We start from the raw sequence: 15,368 nt of genomic DNA, 5'->3' as shown, positions 1-15,368 counted from the left end.
TTTGCTGAAAAAAAATTTATTTTGGTCCAAGAATTTTTTTTTCAACTTTTTGAAATTGCCAGTGAACCAAAACCTCCATATTATACCCAGCTTCTCCCCCTCTTGTGCCTGATCTGATCCCAGATGCTGTATCTATTTATTTCATCGTGAAATAACTTCAGGGTAGAGGACTTTCTCTTCCTGCCTGTCTGGTAGCGGGCTCTCTAGACATTGTATAAACAATGGATTAAAGTCTTGCGCTCGTATGGGAGCTCAAAGGAAAATATCATCTCGCTGTCAAGTTTTATATCTTCTTCAGGGTTGTGTAAAACTGGGTTCCTTTTTATTAGGGCTATCGATTCATCATAATTAACTCACGCAATTAACTAAAAAAATTATCGCGATTAATTGCACTGTTAAACAAGAGAATACCAACTGAAATGTATTAAATATTTTGGAAGTTTTTCTACATTTTTAAATATGTTGATTTCTATTACAATACAAAGTGTACAGTGCTCACTTTATATTATATTTTTTATTACAAATATTTGCACTGTAAAAATGATAAACAAAAGAAATAGTATTTTTCAATTCACCTCATACAAGTACTGTAGTGCGATCTCTGTCATGAAAGTGTAATTTACAAATGCAGATTTTTTTTGTTACATAAGTGCACTCAAAAACAAAACGATGTAAAACTTTAGAGCCTACAAGTCCACTCAGTCCAACTTCTTGTTCAGCCAATCGCTAAAACAAACAAGTTTGCTGCCTGCTTCTTGTTTCCAATGTCACCCGAAAGTGAGAACAGGCTTTCACATGGCACTTTTGTAGCTGGCATTGCAAGGTATTTACATGCCAGATATGCTAAACATCCGTATGCCTCTTCATGCTTCGGCCACCATTCCAAAGGACATGTTTCCATGCTGATGATGCTCGTTTTAAAAAATAATGTGGTAATTAAATTTGTGACTGAACTCCTTGGGGGAGAATTGTATGTCTCCAGCTCTGTTTCACCAGCATTCTGCCATATATTTCATGTTGTAGCAGTCTCAGATGATGATCCAGCACATGTTCGTTTTAAGAACACTTTCACAGCAGATTTGACAAAACGCAAAGAAGGTACCAATGTGAGATTTCTAAAAATAGCTACAGCTCTCAACCCATGGTTTAAGAATCTGAAGTGCCTTCCAAAATCTGAGAGGGATGAGGTGTGGAGCATGCTTTCAGAAATCTTAAAAGAGCAACACTCAGATGTGTGGAAACTGCATAATCTGAACCACCAAAAAAGAAAATCAACCTTCTGCTGGTGGCATCTGACTCAGATAATGAAAATGAACATGTGTCGGTCTGCATTGCTTTGGATTGTTGTTGAGCAGAACCCGTCATCAGCATGGACGCATGTCCTCTGGAATGGTGGTTGAAGCATGAAGGGACATATGAATCTTTAGTGCATCTGACATATAAATATCTTGCGACGCCGGCTACAACAGTGCCATGCGAATGCCTATTCTCACTTTCAAGTGACATAAACAAGAAGCAGGCAGCATTATCTCCTGCAAATTGTAACCAAACTTGTTTGTCTGAGCAATTGGCTGAACAAGACATTGGACTGAGTGGACTTGTAGGCTCTAAAGTGGACTTGTAGGCTCTAAAGTTTTACATAGTTTTATTTCTGAATGCAGTTCTCTTTTTGTACATAATGCATAAAGTTCAACTTTCACGATAGAGATTGCACTACAGTACTTGTATGAGGTGAACTGAAAAATACTATTTTTTTGTTCTTTACAGTGCAAATATTTATAATAAAACATAAATATAAAGTGAGCGTTGTACACTTCATATTCTGTGTTGTAATTGAAATCAATATATTTGAAAATGTAGAAAACTTTTAATAAATATTTAAATAAATGATATTCTATTATTGTTTAACAGCGCAATTAATCGTGATTAATTTTTTTAATCACTTGACAGCCCTATTATTTTGGTCTATACTGGGATTTTAGCTACCAGCGCAAGTTCAGCCTCCTTGGATAGACATGATTTACACTGATGCAGTGCTATTTGTCTTGGTGCACTTTGACTTAGTTTCAAACCAAGGTAAAACCACACTGCTGCTATGTCACATGTGCATTAGAGGTTTCCATTGGTGGCTAACAACTCACTGTAAAAAAGGTCTTATAAAACTTCCGTAGTATTATTTGCATTACGGTTGTGGTTAGGGGCCCAGCTGAGGTCAGAGCCCCATTGTTCTGGCAGCTGCGTTAATATGTACTGAGAGAGAGTCTCTGCCCCAAAGAGCTTACAACTGAAATTCACAAGATGAACAAAGAAAGAGGGGGAAACTGAGGCATGGAGCAGGGAATTGACTAGACTCCTGCTCTCCTCTCTCCCAGCTTGAGTGCCTTATGCACCTGACCATAATCATAGACTAACAGCATTCCTCTTCATATCCAGCAGCTCAGTTTGTAGATTAATTTCATTTGCTTTTTTCCAGGGGAACATGTACCACTACCCGTCACTGAGTGACCCATAGGTGCTACATCACGTTTGTGGGAAAACGTCGGCGTGTTGGTCAAGAGGACAGGATGCTTCTCGTGAGAAGAAAAACAAAGCCCACAGCAGGTCTTGATGTAAAACAACATGTTTGCACACCTAAAAAGAACAGCCTGTTTTGTAATCAAGCCCATGTGCTGTATCAGGCACTTTCCACAGGGAGGGAAAATCCCCACACCCCTAGGGGCCAGCAGGTAGCATTTGCTAACTGCCACCTGAGTTGTTTTTAGTGCATCTCGCTACCTAAACATTGCAAAACACTCTAGGCTTTTCATTCCGTGGGATAACAGGCACCTTGCATTGAACCTCCTTATAGCTTCCTCTCCAGCCACCTGAGCTGAGAAGTGAGAGTTTAAGCCCTACAGAGGCTGTTAGCCAACAAGGCTTGTCTATCGGGATTATTTTGTTTATGAGGAAGGCTCGTGAATTGTACATGCTTAATCGAGAAAAGGGAGAATTTAGAGGAGGTCCCATATAGAACAGTAAGGCCAAGTTCAGTCTCCATGGCCCATTGAGTTCTTGGCATCTCCCCTAGCACTACCAACAAGGAGCGCAGTCCATGCCAGGTGTGGTGGTGGTTTTCTGTGATGTGGACTCCTGAGCACTAAGAATTAACTGTGGTGCCTGGGCCTTGATTACATTGTAAGTTCTGGGGGGCAGAAGCTGTGATGTCTTCTCATTGGAGAGCTGGTGGAAACTCGGGATTTCCATTTAAACGGGAAATTTGGACCTTTTGAAATTTGTTTTTGTTCCGATTTGGAATGAAAGCAGGTATTTTTGAAATTTTCCACAAAATAGAAATTCTGAGGGGAAAAAAACCCTGGTTTTGGAAAATGTTCATGTTGGAATTTTGAAAGTTCATGTGGAATTTTATTGTTTTTTTGTTTGCTTTTTATGTTTTTATTGATTTTTACATTATTTCATGAAGTGTCAGTACTAGCAGTCCATCAGATGCACTACTGCTACTGACGTGACATAATGTAATAATTGAACTATTCCGTCGAATGATGGTAACTGTGATTAGATGTTGATCGATGTTTTGGCCGTGTGTGTGTGTGTGTGTGTGTGTGTTCCCTCTGTGTGCCGCCCCAGCCCTGAGTGGACAGCTGGCACCGCAGACCTCGAGCGAACCACCCAATGACCACAAGATCCGTTAAGGGATGAAGACACCCAGCCAGGTTTATTGTTGACAAAGCCTGGTACTAGCATCCTGCAGACTCTACCAGACCACTAATACATGTATCCCGTAACAATGGACCAGCTCAGAGAACGGGGGGACTTTCTGTTCCTCCCTAGGCCAGACAAAGATACTCCCTCTGAGATACATCTTTATACCCCGATACAAACAAGTTAGTACTGCCCCTCTGATGTAGTTAGTTACTGCCCCCTGATGTTGCTAGTTATACCCATCATCTTGTACATGTTGGTTCGATCAAAACATCTCTATTATGTATGGTCATCCCGACCTTACCTTTTAGGAGGGGTCAATATGTTCCTGTTACCCTGGGGAATGTTTTTGTACCATCCTTGATATTGGAATGTTCTGGTACCACTTGATGTCGGGATGTGTTTGCGGGAGCATTCTGTGACTACCGCTCCTTAGGAATGTGTGTTTCTGCAATATCAGCCCTGTTCTTGCCAAATTCTGTAAGCAGGTCCTGCCTCATACCAGGCCTCATGCAAGGGCTTATGTCTCAGGCTCTCTTCCTACTACAATAATGTTCTGTAGCTACTCCGCTGATTCACATTTTGGCAGGATACTGTGAAGCTCTGTAGCCCATTTTCCAAGCCCTGAGCTGTCTTTTTTGATGGGAATGGTGGGTCTAATACCTTTAGTGTTGCAAAATTCCACTTTGGGCTTGGTGCAGAATCAGAGACATGGTGAATGCTGCATATTCTCTCTTCCCTTTGATGACAATAATGGGATGGTGGGGGAGGGAGCCTCACTGAGAATTTGCATGTTTCTGAGATATTGTCAAAGGGAAATCCCTGCACTCCTGGAACTAGCTGCAAACCAGACCTCTGTGCCTGCAGCTTCTCCCACACTGGATGTTTTCATGTATTTCCAGTTGAGTTCAGTCTCATTCAGTTAGACCATAGTGTCCGTGAGTTGTGGGGCCTTTTGGCAAGATTCAAAGATTTCCCTTTGGAAATGAGATTCTGTCCCCACAATTCTGTTCCCACCTTCCTGCTCATTCCCAGCCCCTCTGTATTTTTCATTTCATTTGAATACTTCATCAGCTAGAGATGGTTCCAAACCAGGACCTGGATCTAATGGCTGGAGGTGTTTGCAAGAGGCTCCTAACTTCACATTGAGCTGAATCAGGATCCCAGATCCAGCGTCCTCCTCCCTGTCTAAGAACATCTGGATCTGAAAGGTGTCAAGCCTCTTGCCATGCCAGGAGTTCTGCCAGCACAGCTGGCTGCTTTGTTCAGAGAACAGGACTTAATATGCCTCCTCTGGGCACGTCTTTTCATAGCACATATAAAAGACTGGCTCTGGCACTGCAGACAAATGATCACACAGCATGAACCTGGTACAGTAGGGTAGCAGAAAGTCAGAGCGAGAGAGACTTTGATTCACATCCTATGCCAGATTGTCCCTGGAAAGCATTGCATGAGGATTAAGGTGTTTTCTCTAACAGAACTTCCCTTTCAATGGTGCTCTGAGAAATCACACACACACACACACACACACACACACACACACACACACACACACACACACACACACACACACACACCTCTCCAAGTCCTTGCATTTAGACAGGCAGTCTCATCTACTGGCAGGAGCACTGACTGGACTTCAGCTGCTTCTGAGTCCTAATCTTGGCCTGTTCCCGTCTCCCTGTTTATAACTACATCACAGGAGTGATGTGAAGATTAATGAAGGACGTCAGTATTGTCAACCCCAAGCATTCAAAAATCACGAAATTGGCTTAAAAGTTGTGAGATTGTTTTTGTTTAAAATTGGGGGTTGTTTTTTTCTTTTTTTGCCTCTTGATTTTTGAGCATTTAGGGGGTCGTGTTTTCCAGCTTTTCTCTGCAACCCTAAGGGCTAGAAATGTACTTTAAAAAAATGGAAGCTCAGATTCTTACATAATCTCATGGCTGCAGGAGTTGGGGCTTAAATAAACCCAGCCAAAAGCCAAAACCGCTACCACCTCTAAATGTCACAAGACGCGTGATAAAACCACGAAATGTTAAGGGTTTATGCTAAATGGCATCAACACATTGCTGGTCTAAGGTTTGGTCTACACTACCAATGTATGTTGGTATAACTACATCTCTCATCCTGCAGTGACATAGTTACACTGACCTGAGCCCGGTGTAGACCGTGCTGTGTTGATGGGAGGGCTTCTGCTACAAGCCACTGCAGCACTGCAAATGCAAATGTAGACAAGCCCTAAATTCATCTCTCAGCTCGCTAAGGAAACCCTGTTGCCACATAAGGACTTCATGTGGGGTTCTCTAACCAGGTTTGGTAGGGTCATGCAGCATCAGCTGGCTGTGGAAGAGCTTGCAGAAGGTGCGCACCATGTGGAGTGGCCTATGCATGTGTTCTGTGGCCCATCTCTAATATTTCTTTTTTGACTTGCTAATCAGAAATGGGCCTGAATCCAATCCCAGCTCTGAAAAGGCCCCCAGAGTTCAGATCCATCTCAGAACATTGTAGCCGGCAGCATCTCTGGAACTGGCTGAACTGAAATCGCCCACGCTCTGGGAAAGTTGAGACTGGAGCCCAAACGTTGCTGCTGAGGCCTGTCTTAATCATAGAATATCAGGATTGGAAGGGGCCTCAGGAGGTCATCTAGTCCAATCCCCTGCTCAAAGCAGGACCAATCCCTAAATGGCCCCCTCAAGGATTGAACTCACAACCCTGGGCCAATGCTCAAACCACTGCGCTATCCCTCCCCAAACTGAGCGAGGCCAAGCAGCTCTGGGACAGTGAGCCTGTATCTCTGCAGCGGAAGATCCAGATGAGTGATGAGTGGTGAGCCAGTCCGAAGGCACTGCCCCTGTGAGGTCAAATTCACCCCTGGTGCAACTCTCCATTGACTCCAAGTTGTTACAGGAGGGGCGAATCAGGCCTTTTGAAACTGTGGTTGGGATGGGATGGTGGTGAAGACAGTCAGGAGCAATGACTGATTTTACATTTGGACATGGCCTTTCTGTTTTAAACAAAAGCTCTTCCAGGCACAAGAGCAAGCTGCCACAAAATAACAGGCCGGGCAATTTCCTGAGTCCCTTGTTCCATCGCAGCTATTGGCAGCAGCCTCTTGTGGTTCTATAACTACTGGGATGAAGTGGGCTGTAGCCCACAAAAGCTTATGCTCAAATAAATTTGTCAGTCTCTAAGGTGCCACAAGTCCTCCTGTTCTTTTTACTGGGAGAAAATTCGTCACCTCCACTTTGATTTGTAGGAGAAAAATGGTCTCTCTGCTTGGAGCTGCAAACACAGGACATCCAGCTGATGGGAGAGAAAGGAGGAGTAAGCGTGTGGGGTTGTGACTGTCTTGACTGACACACCAGGGATTGAACTGGGGACCTCCCAAGCTGAACGCATGAGCTGCTACAGTTTGAGCTAAAGATACGCAACCCTCCCCACTGGGACTGTAACCAGCTCATCCTCTGTGGATCAGGCACATCAAGAAACCCTTAAAACACACCCACCAGCCTGCTACCAGCATGTTACATGGGCACAAGGTAACACCCTGCTGGGTGCTTGGGGGCTTGAGACCAATTTCCAGACGCAGCGATGAGCAAAGCAAACTTTGGCTCCAACCTACTTCCCTCCACGTACATGTCGTGAAACCACACTGGAGGTTTGGGGCTTGTGGCCTAGGTTGACCTCCCAGGCTGAAACCCAGAGCTTCTCCACTAGGCCTCAAGCCAACTCACTCCTCCCCAGCCTGGGACCTGGGCTCCGCTGGGCAGGTTTGCTATAGCTGAGCTCTGCGTTGGGCTGAGGGGAGCCAGGTAAATGGCTGGCATGATTGCTGGCTCTTAAATGGTCTAGATGGCATGGGACAGAGGCTAAGAATCGGGTGGGGATGGAGAGAGAGAGCGAGCTTTTTCAGTGGTCCCTCCAGGTCAGGAGGTACAAGAACTTTGCCCGTGCTGTTGTGGATAAATAGGACTTTGGTACCTTTCCCCAGCGCTTAGGTTGCTTTATAATCGATAATGATTGAGGCTGATGTCTTAAACTAAAGCTGGCAGTTCTAGGGGAGAGCAAAGGGGGGTCACGTTTGTTTATTTAAGCTGAAAGTGGCTGCCCCGAGACGGTTGGGTCAGTTGTTTACAACCCAAATCTGTTACCATGTAAAAACTGGTAGAACTAGCTGAAAGCAACAGGAATTTTCCTACAGCCCCCCAGGCTACAACAGATAATAACAAACAGGGCCCCGTCTCTATTAAAAAGCCACTCGAGGAGAGGGTCACCTTGTTTGTTGATGCTAGGGTCTGGCAGACCCAGCTTACCTCCTGGGTATCCTGCTGTTAGGAATGTCTGAGTAACTGAAAAACACCCAGTGGCAAAGGGTCATTTGGAAAGAGAGACGGAAGGGGGAGAGAAGGAAGGAACTTTGAAAATCAGAGGGCCAGATGCTGAGCTCCTCATGATGATGATGTATTTGTATGTTTGTGGTGTGTGCAATTATTTGTATTGCGGGAGTGTAACCCCTTTGTGAGTGTGTGTTACAGGTCCCACTGACTGGCTCTACCGCCTAGGATATTATTATTGGTGCCAAGCCACCCAGTCCTGGAGCAGGACCCCATTGTGTTAGGTGCTGTACGATCAAAGAATCAAAAGACAGTTGTTGCCTCCTTACAATCTATGATAGTCCATGCTCAGATTTCACTTGTCCTTCTTCATGCAAAGTTCCTGAACAAACCAGTGGGAGTTTTACCCACAATGGGATATCTGGTTTGGGCCCAAAGATTTCTGGTGCTGTGGCTTATATCAAAAGCCATTTGAGTGCTGGGAAAGCAGCTGAAGCAGCCAGCCCTCAGCTTGGCGTAGGACAACTGGCTCCAACCGAGTTCAGGCTACTTCCTCATACACTTGATTAATTGTTGGAGTGTTTTAATAACCTTTGGTCGAGTGCAGCTGAAAATGCAGGCATGTCACAGAGCTACTGGAATGGATAATTGACAGCTTTCCTTAGGAAATGCCTTATGTCCTGCAGACGGAAAGGTAGTACGATGTCCCCCCCGCACCTCTCTCAGCTCATTCAAGAAAAATCTCCCCCGTCCATTGGAGATTAATTGGAGAGGTGACATGCACAGTGTGCCCCCACCCAGGTAGAACAGTGTGAAGCCTTTTTAGAATAATCCTGATCAATTTAGCAAGAGGAGAGGGCTAGGTTGGGAGAAGGGCATTTATGACAGTGTCCAAAGTTGGGCTGGTCTTCAGAAGCCTTATTAGAAAGATAATACTAGCATATTAATATATCTGGTGCAATTATTTTAAATTAATTCCTCTAACAAACTTGGGGCGATACACGGGTCCATGTGCAGAAATCCGGTGTTACAGTGTCATCGGGGGTGGGGGGGCAATCTGTATAGACAAGAAGTGGGCGGGGAAACAGAAGCGCAGAGAGAGAACTAGAACGGTGTCCTGTCTCTTGGGCCAGGCTGCCTCTCAGGCAGCTTTCCAATTCCATCCTACGTGAGCAGGCACCAGAAGCCCGATTCTGATCGCTGTCACACCACTGTCCCAGGTTATCACCACTGACTTCAGTGGAGCGATTCCTGGCTTCCAGCGGCAGGCAAGGCGTGAGACCAGAATCCGACCCCAGAGGGTTCCGGTGGACTGAGTGGAACAAACCCAAGTGCAACCCCCTTATCTTAGAGGGGATGCAACTGCGGGCAAAATCTCACCCTCTAACTTCAGAGCTCTTGGAAATCTGGGCATGGAAGGTTCTGCAGTTTATCTTGACTGTGCTGCATGCTTTATTTTTAGAGTATCATAAAGGGCTTTTGTTCTAAGGTATATTTAGTAGGGGAGTGGAAGGGGAAGTGGGAGGGCTGTGTGCATAGGGAATGTGTCTCTTGGTCTCTCTCTTCTAACCCACCCTGCTGCCCGATACTCCTGGAGGGTGGAGTGTGAATGAAAAAAAGAGAGAAAATAATAATTAAAAATACTGAAATCATAGTCTAGGCGCCCAGACCTGGAGGCCTCTGGTTGCCTTAAAACGTACAAATAGGGCACGGTGCCCAAAATCATGAAAAAGGTGGGGCAGGGGTGGTCTCACCTCTGTCAGCAGCTAGTGTGTGTCTTGCAGTAGCGCGGTGCTGACTGCACTCCCCTTCTATAGATAGCGCAGCCTAGTGCCTAGCGCTCTGGACTGGGCTTGGTTCTAGTCCTAGCTTTGCTGGTGGGCGACCGTGGGTGAGTCACGTCACCTCAATTTCCCTACCTGTAAAATGGAGATAATGATACTGACCTGCTTTGTACGGCACTTTGAGATCTACTGGTGCAAAGTTTTATCTAAGCTAGGTGGTCTCATTACATATCAACTCTTCCTCTTTCTAATATAGACACTAATTCTGGGGATCGAGCAGTTAGAAAAGGGGGTGGTGCTTAAAATCAGGAGTTCTGGGTTCTATTCCCAGCTCTGCCACTTACTTGTGTAAGCGGAACCATGCTGTGCCTCAGTTTCCCCATCCGTCCAGTGAGGATAATAATGCTTCCCTGTCTCAGTGGGGGTTGTGAGCATTGGTTGAATGTTTGTGAATCACGCTGACAGCCTTGGATTAAAGGCATGAAAAGCGCAGAGAGTAACATCATAGTATGAGGAACATCTGTGATGCGAAGGAAAAAGAGTCAAACACACTGAGCCCCATTTTCAACAGGCCTCTACAAGTGCGTCGGCAGCATCTGTGAGTTCAGTTTTCACCACGTGCACAAACTGGCATTTGCACATAAAGGTGGGGGGGTTGCTACCAAAGGTGCCAGCACAAAGGTGTTGGCTTTTCCTGTGCCCTTCACCTAGCTGCGAATACTGCGTAGGCTAGGCAAGCAGTTGTACCTGCCAGAGCTTGAGCTGAGGCCGTGCACTCTGTGTGTGTGTGTGTGTGTGTGTGTGTGTATCTGTGTACATGTGTAGGTCTGCATGCCTGTATGTATTCATGCATGCGCATGTGATGTGTGTATGTGAGTGCACGTGTGGATGAAGTGGTCTGTGTGTGTGTGCATGTTCTGTAGCTGGCGAGGTCTCCTCTCTGTAGCCCACTGCCCTGGGCTACAGGCTGGAAAAAGTCAGGGTCTATTTTAATTACAACAAAGTTACGGGAAAAGCGATCTCTAAAGGCCAAAAGTAATAAAAATTAGGTAAAGAAGCCACCACTTTGAGATCCCAGGGTTTGGGCTCATTGGAGAATTGTGTTGCGATGATCGCAGCTCGCTCTGTTTCACGAGGGGACTTGACTGTCTTTCAGCAGGATGCCTGGTGCAGTGGAGCAGCTCAGCATGGGCAGCATCATGGCTACCGGCCACCAGCCTGAGCCAGGACCTCGGTAAGTCTGTTGGACGGCCCCAGTAGTAGTACTGGCTACCTCAGCCTCCGCTGCCCCCTCCTGTGAACTCCGACAGCCTGAGAGAACTGGAGCAGAGACAACAAGAGGCAAAGGGTTCCCAGTGCATGTTCCGCACGCCAGCATCTCAAGCAGCGCTCCAAGCCTGACTCCAAGATTGGTAAGTCAGGTGAACTTGGTGGCCTGGGTCCACAGCGGTGTTTATATCATTGCCACCTCCTGCAGAGACAGCCATGACAGCTCATGGCTACATGCCATCCTGGCAATAAAACAATGGGTGGTAGCAAGCAACCCAGGATCTGGCATCCATGTGCGGGTATAACCTACGTGAAGCCCATTCCCCTGCCAACCGAGTGTCACCACTCCACATTCTCAGCTTCCTCTGCACTCTCTCTCTGTACCTGGCCAGTCTTTTGGCACAAAGCTCTGGTCAGAGGCTGCCATCTGCAGCCAGATCTCCAGCCAATACCCTTAGCAGTGTCTTCTCTCTCTCGCTGCCAATGCTGCTGCTTCAACTCCAGCACCCAATGGGTCCTTCTCTCTAGCAAGCCAGAAAGACCTCGACAAATCCTCTGATGAGCTGGTACTGCTCTTGGGACTTCCCATGAGCTGAGAAAAAAAAAACCCACACACATCACACCCTGGTCTGGTTTGGCATGTGAATTGCACCACTGCTGGCTTTAAGCGGGTCTGGATGAAGGAAAACCGCCCAGGACCTCAGCACTGATCACTGAGCAACATTATTTCTGTATTTGGAGTCCCAATCAGAAAACATGTGATTGGACAATGCCACCAACCCAGCTTTGCCGCTGCTGTCCATGGGTCAGTTAGGAGAGACGTTTTTCTTTTCCCCTCTCCTCTTTTGATCTCCTCACATTCTCTCCAGTGGTGCTGGACACCAATCCTGGGCCTGATTCAAGGCCGTTATAAGGACATTGGATGTTGCATCCCTTCCCTGGGCGGGGCAGGTTACCACGTTACGTTCAGGAGGCAGGGGATACCCAGACATTTCAACACCTACTCACCTCACTAAGGAGCATCATGTTGGTTGAATGGTGGGTCATCCTCTGTTATGCACTGGCCCACAAACCTACTCTTACAGCTGGCGCTCTAGGATTCCCCATCTTTCATTCACTAGGCTGCCCCCCCTTTCATTCACACTCAAGGTCTGAGGCAGGTAGGAGCTTTTACAGTGGAATGGAAGACAATAGATAATGGCTAGCGCAGGCCTGGGTCCGGAAAGTCCCCGCACAGCCAAGGCTGCTGAACTCCAGGACAAGGGTGAGCAAAGACTAGTGGGGTCAGACCAGGCATTGTCCTCTGCACCTAGTGGGAGCCTTGAGCCCCTTGTGGCCCATCCCCCCCCCCCCCCACACACACACTGGGGTATGGCAACCGATCTTGCTCCCTTGTTTTATTCACCTGCTGACGTGGGCCGATAAACAGGCAGGATGGAGTGAGAAAGCGAGACGTGAAATGTTTTTTCCTTCTTTCTTTTTCTATTTCAGGCTTGCACCAACACGTCTCCTGGAATCCTCGCCTGCCTTCCATGCCCAGCTAACATGCGTCACGCACTGAGCCCATCCTTTGCCTGCTCCTTGCAACACGGATGACAGAAACTATCCAGCGAGAATGGGAGCGCTCGAATCCTCAATGAGTTTTCTTTTATTGCATAAAGCTTTTGGCTGTTTACAACCAAGTTGCTACACAGCTATTGCCAGGGAAGTCCTTTCAGGTTGTGGTAAAGCGGCATTATGCCTGGGCTACCCTTTGCCTTCCATGTGTGTGCTGGAGCTGTGCTTTCATTATTAGTTCAGAAAACAGGACAGCAATGCATGAACAGTACGGGGAAAGGTTCTTCCAGAGCTCTTTTTCCCTAGCGGGCCCAGCAAAGCCAATGGAAGGATCCCCTGATCCAGTGTGTTCTGACGTTGGAGGCCACGTGCTGCAGAGGAGTGCTGACACCTAGTAAAGTAACATTTTTAAAAGAGGTTCACTGAAGAGGAAAAAACCACCAGTGACCTTATGGGAAGGACGACTAGAGGAGGCAAGGAAAGGGGAGCCCAGGGTTAATGTGTAAGTAAAATGATTGTATCTTTCAAAAATTGACAGGAAAATATGAAGCATAATTTACTGTGTGTGTGTGTGCTTCCAAATAGACACAGCAAAGAGCAAATCAGTCCCTGGCTTCATGAGAAAGACAGATGCTCCGGTTTGGCTCTGCAGCGTAAGAAATGCATTCCTGATACTGAATGTGAGCGTGAAACTAATTATCACATAAATGAATAAATGAATCCACTCCTACTTTTGTCATACCTTTTCCCTGGAGGGTTTTTCCTCCTTCCTTCCCCCCTCCTCTTTAGAAACAGGTAGATTCCTCCTCCACGTCTACCTGGTTCAGCACACAAAGGGTTAACAGCTGCACCTGTTTAAGGTGTACCTGTCCCATGGCACCTGTCTCATCAGCCAATCAGTGGCTGAACTCTGGGGAACCTACCTGTCAGCAAAATACCTGTACACAAAAACCTCAACATAAATCAAACACTTCACTTCACAGGCCATGTCTGTAGTTAGCAGGTACTAGAGGAGAGAAGTCATCAGAATTTGCTGTCTGCAAAGATTTGGAAACCTGGGGAAACATGTCTAATGAACTTGAGTAAGTAGATCATTTTTTTAATTTTATTTAACTAATCCCCTAAGTATTTCATCTGAGGCAGGATTTAAGTACTTCTGGTGTGAATGAATTAGACTCCACAGGTTTAATCTGCCTGTCTAGCTATTTACAAATTAAGCTAAAAAAGTGAAACAGGGCTTTTTCTCAGTCTTTCTATTCTACAGTAACCCAGTGCTATGCTTGTTATGAGTCAGTCATTACTGCCCTTAAAAAAAAAAAAGCAAACCTCTTTAAAATTGTGATATTAAATTTCCCCCCGACTGAAATTTGACATACAAGGATTCGCCTCAGAAGTTCCTCTCCTTTGTCCTGAAGCGAAACAAAACAAAACAAAAATCCAACTTATGGTACAATTGATGGAGTATTTTTTAATTAGGAGGGTCCCCAAATAAATCAATAATCAGTCCTGGAAAAGTTTCTGGGTTCTTCTAACTAAATAGATTTTATCAAGGCCTTAGAAATGGATGTGGACCCATTTATTTTGATTTTTGGGGAGGAAAAAAGTACTCAGACAAGTATAGTGTAATGCAGTTTTCCATAGACAAGTAGCTGTTCCTCCAAAACTTGAACTCCTAAATGTTTGGGATTCAAAATACTTTGTACTGTTAATATGCATTTTGGGTAGCACACGGACCAGCAGCCAAGGGACCGTAGCACTGGAGGCAAAGGATGAGTTTTATAATTAATGGGCCCATTTGAATGAAATTATGTGGTAGAGATAGGACCAGTATAGGGGAATGGGATAAGTAGGAGACCAAATTCTGCTTCCCTTAATCAACTGGCTAGTCCAACTGAAGTTGAAGAGGCTATATATATACACATGTTTCTGTATGTGTGCGCATGTGTGTGTATATAGAATGTAATGGATATAGAGAAGATATATATGGAGCTTTGGAAATGTGCATTTAAAAATGTGTATAATTTTACACACACAGAGATTGACTTGCCTCCCAGAGGTATTGGGAATTAATTTGTTAATGATTGTAAAGGACAGTGCAGAAGTAAAGTGCTAATGATTATTATATATGTATATACACACACACACACACACACACACACACACACACACACACACCTGAGTAAAGAATAGAAGTGTCTTAATTTTCCCCCTTTTGAACTCTTTGGGTAGTTTAAAGTTGTTTTGATTTTTATTTAGCTAGGTCATATGGCTTGTTCCCTAAATACTATATTTTGTTTTTGCGTGTGTGTGTGCACGTGTATACACACACACACACACACACAATTAGATTTATTAGATTTTTCTACTGATTCTGGAGCAGCGGGATTACCTTACCTAGCGAATTACATGGTTGCTTGACCCCTCTCTTACTAACGGACTGTTAACCCCCCTCCCCATGTCCTTCAGATGAAACAAAGGGAATTGGTGAGAGCTACATCTCCTTTGTGATTGATAAAAATGCAGAGGTTGCTATCTGGTCTCCATCTCTTGTTTGTTGCTTTGTCTAGTTGCCTCCAGATCAGATAAAAGGCCCCCGGCAGCTAACTGAATCCATGTGAACTGAAAACTTTCCTACTGCTTAAGCTTGTGGATAGTTTTCCAGACCTTGGGAGACTTCAGCTTCACTTATTTCGCCCACAGATACCACAAAGTTTGGCTCAAGAG

General features: G+C 45.4%; 1 protein-coding gene across 9 annotated transcripts in view; it reads left to right on the top strand.

Annotated features, from left to right (window-relative positions):
• Positions 1-15,368, top strand: part of GRHL3 (grainyhead like transcription factor 3) — an 82,748-nt gene that overhangs the window by 25,205 nt on the left and 42,175 nt on the right. For 2 of the 9 annotated variants that reach the window (XM_039511749.1, XM_039511746.1), the window contains exons 2-5: positions 2,474-2,601; positions 10,975-11,230; positions 12,579-13,324; positions 13,628-13,726. In XM_039511749.1, coding sequence (XP_039367683.1) covers positions 13,710-13,726 — 17 coding nt within the window. In that variant the 5' untranslated portion in view covers positions 2,474-2,601; positions 10,975-11,230; positions 12,579-13,324; positions 13,628-13,709. The remainder of the gene's footprint in view (positions 1-2,473; positions 2,602-10,974; positions 11,231-12,578; positions 13,325-13,627; positions 13,727-15,368) is intronic. The other 7 variants (XM_039511740.1, XM_039511743.1, XM_039511747.1 and 4 more) reach the window with 6 other exon arrangements.

Source organism: Mauremys reevesii, linkage group 23, assembly GCF_016161935.1.
Source record: "Mauremys reevesii isolate NIE-2019 linkage group 23, ASM1616193v1, whole genome shotgun sequence".
NCBI classification, from domain to species: Eukaryota; Metazoa; Chordata; order Testudines; family Geoemydidae; genus Mauremys; species Mauremys reevesii.
This window is presented reverse-complemented; position numbering and strand designations above follow the sequence as displayed.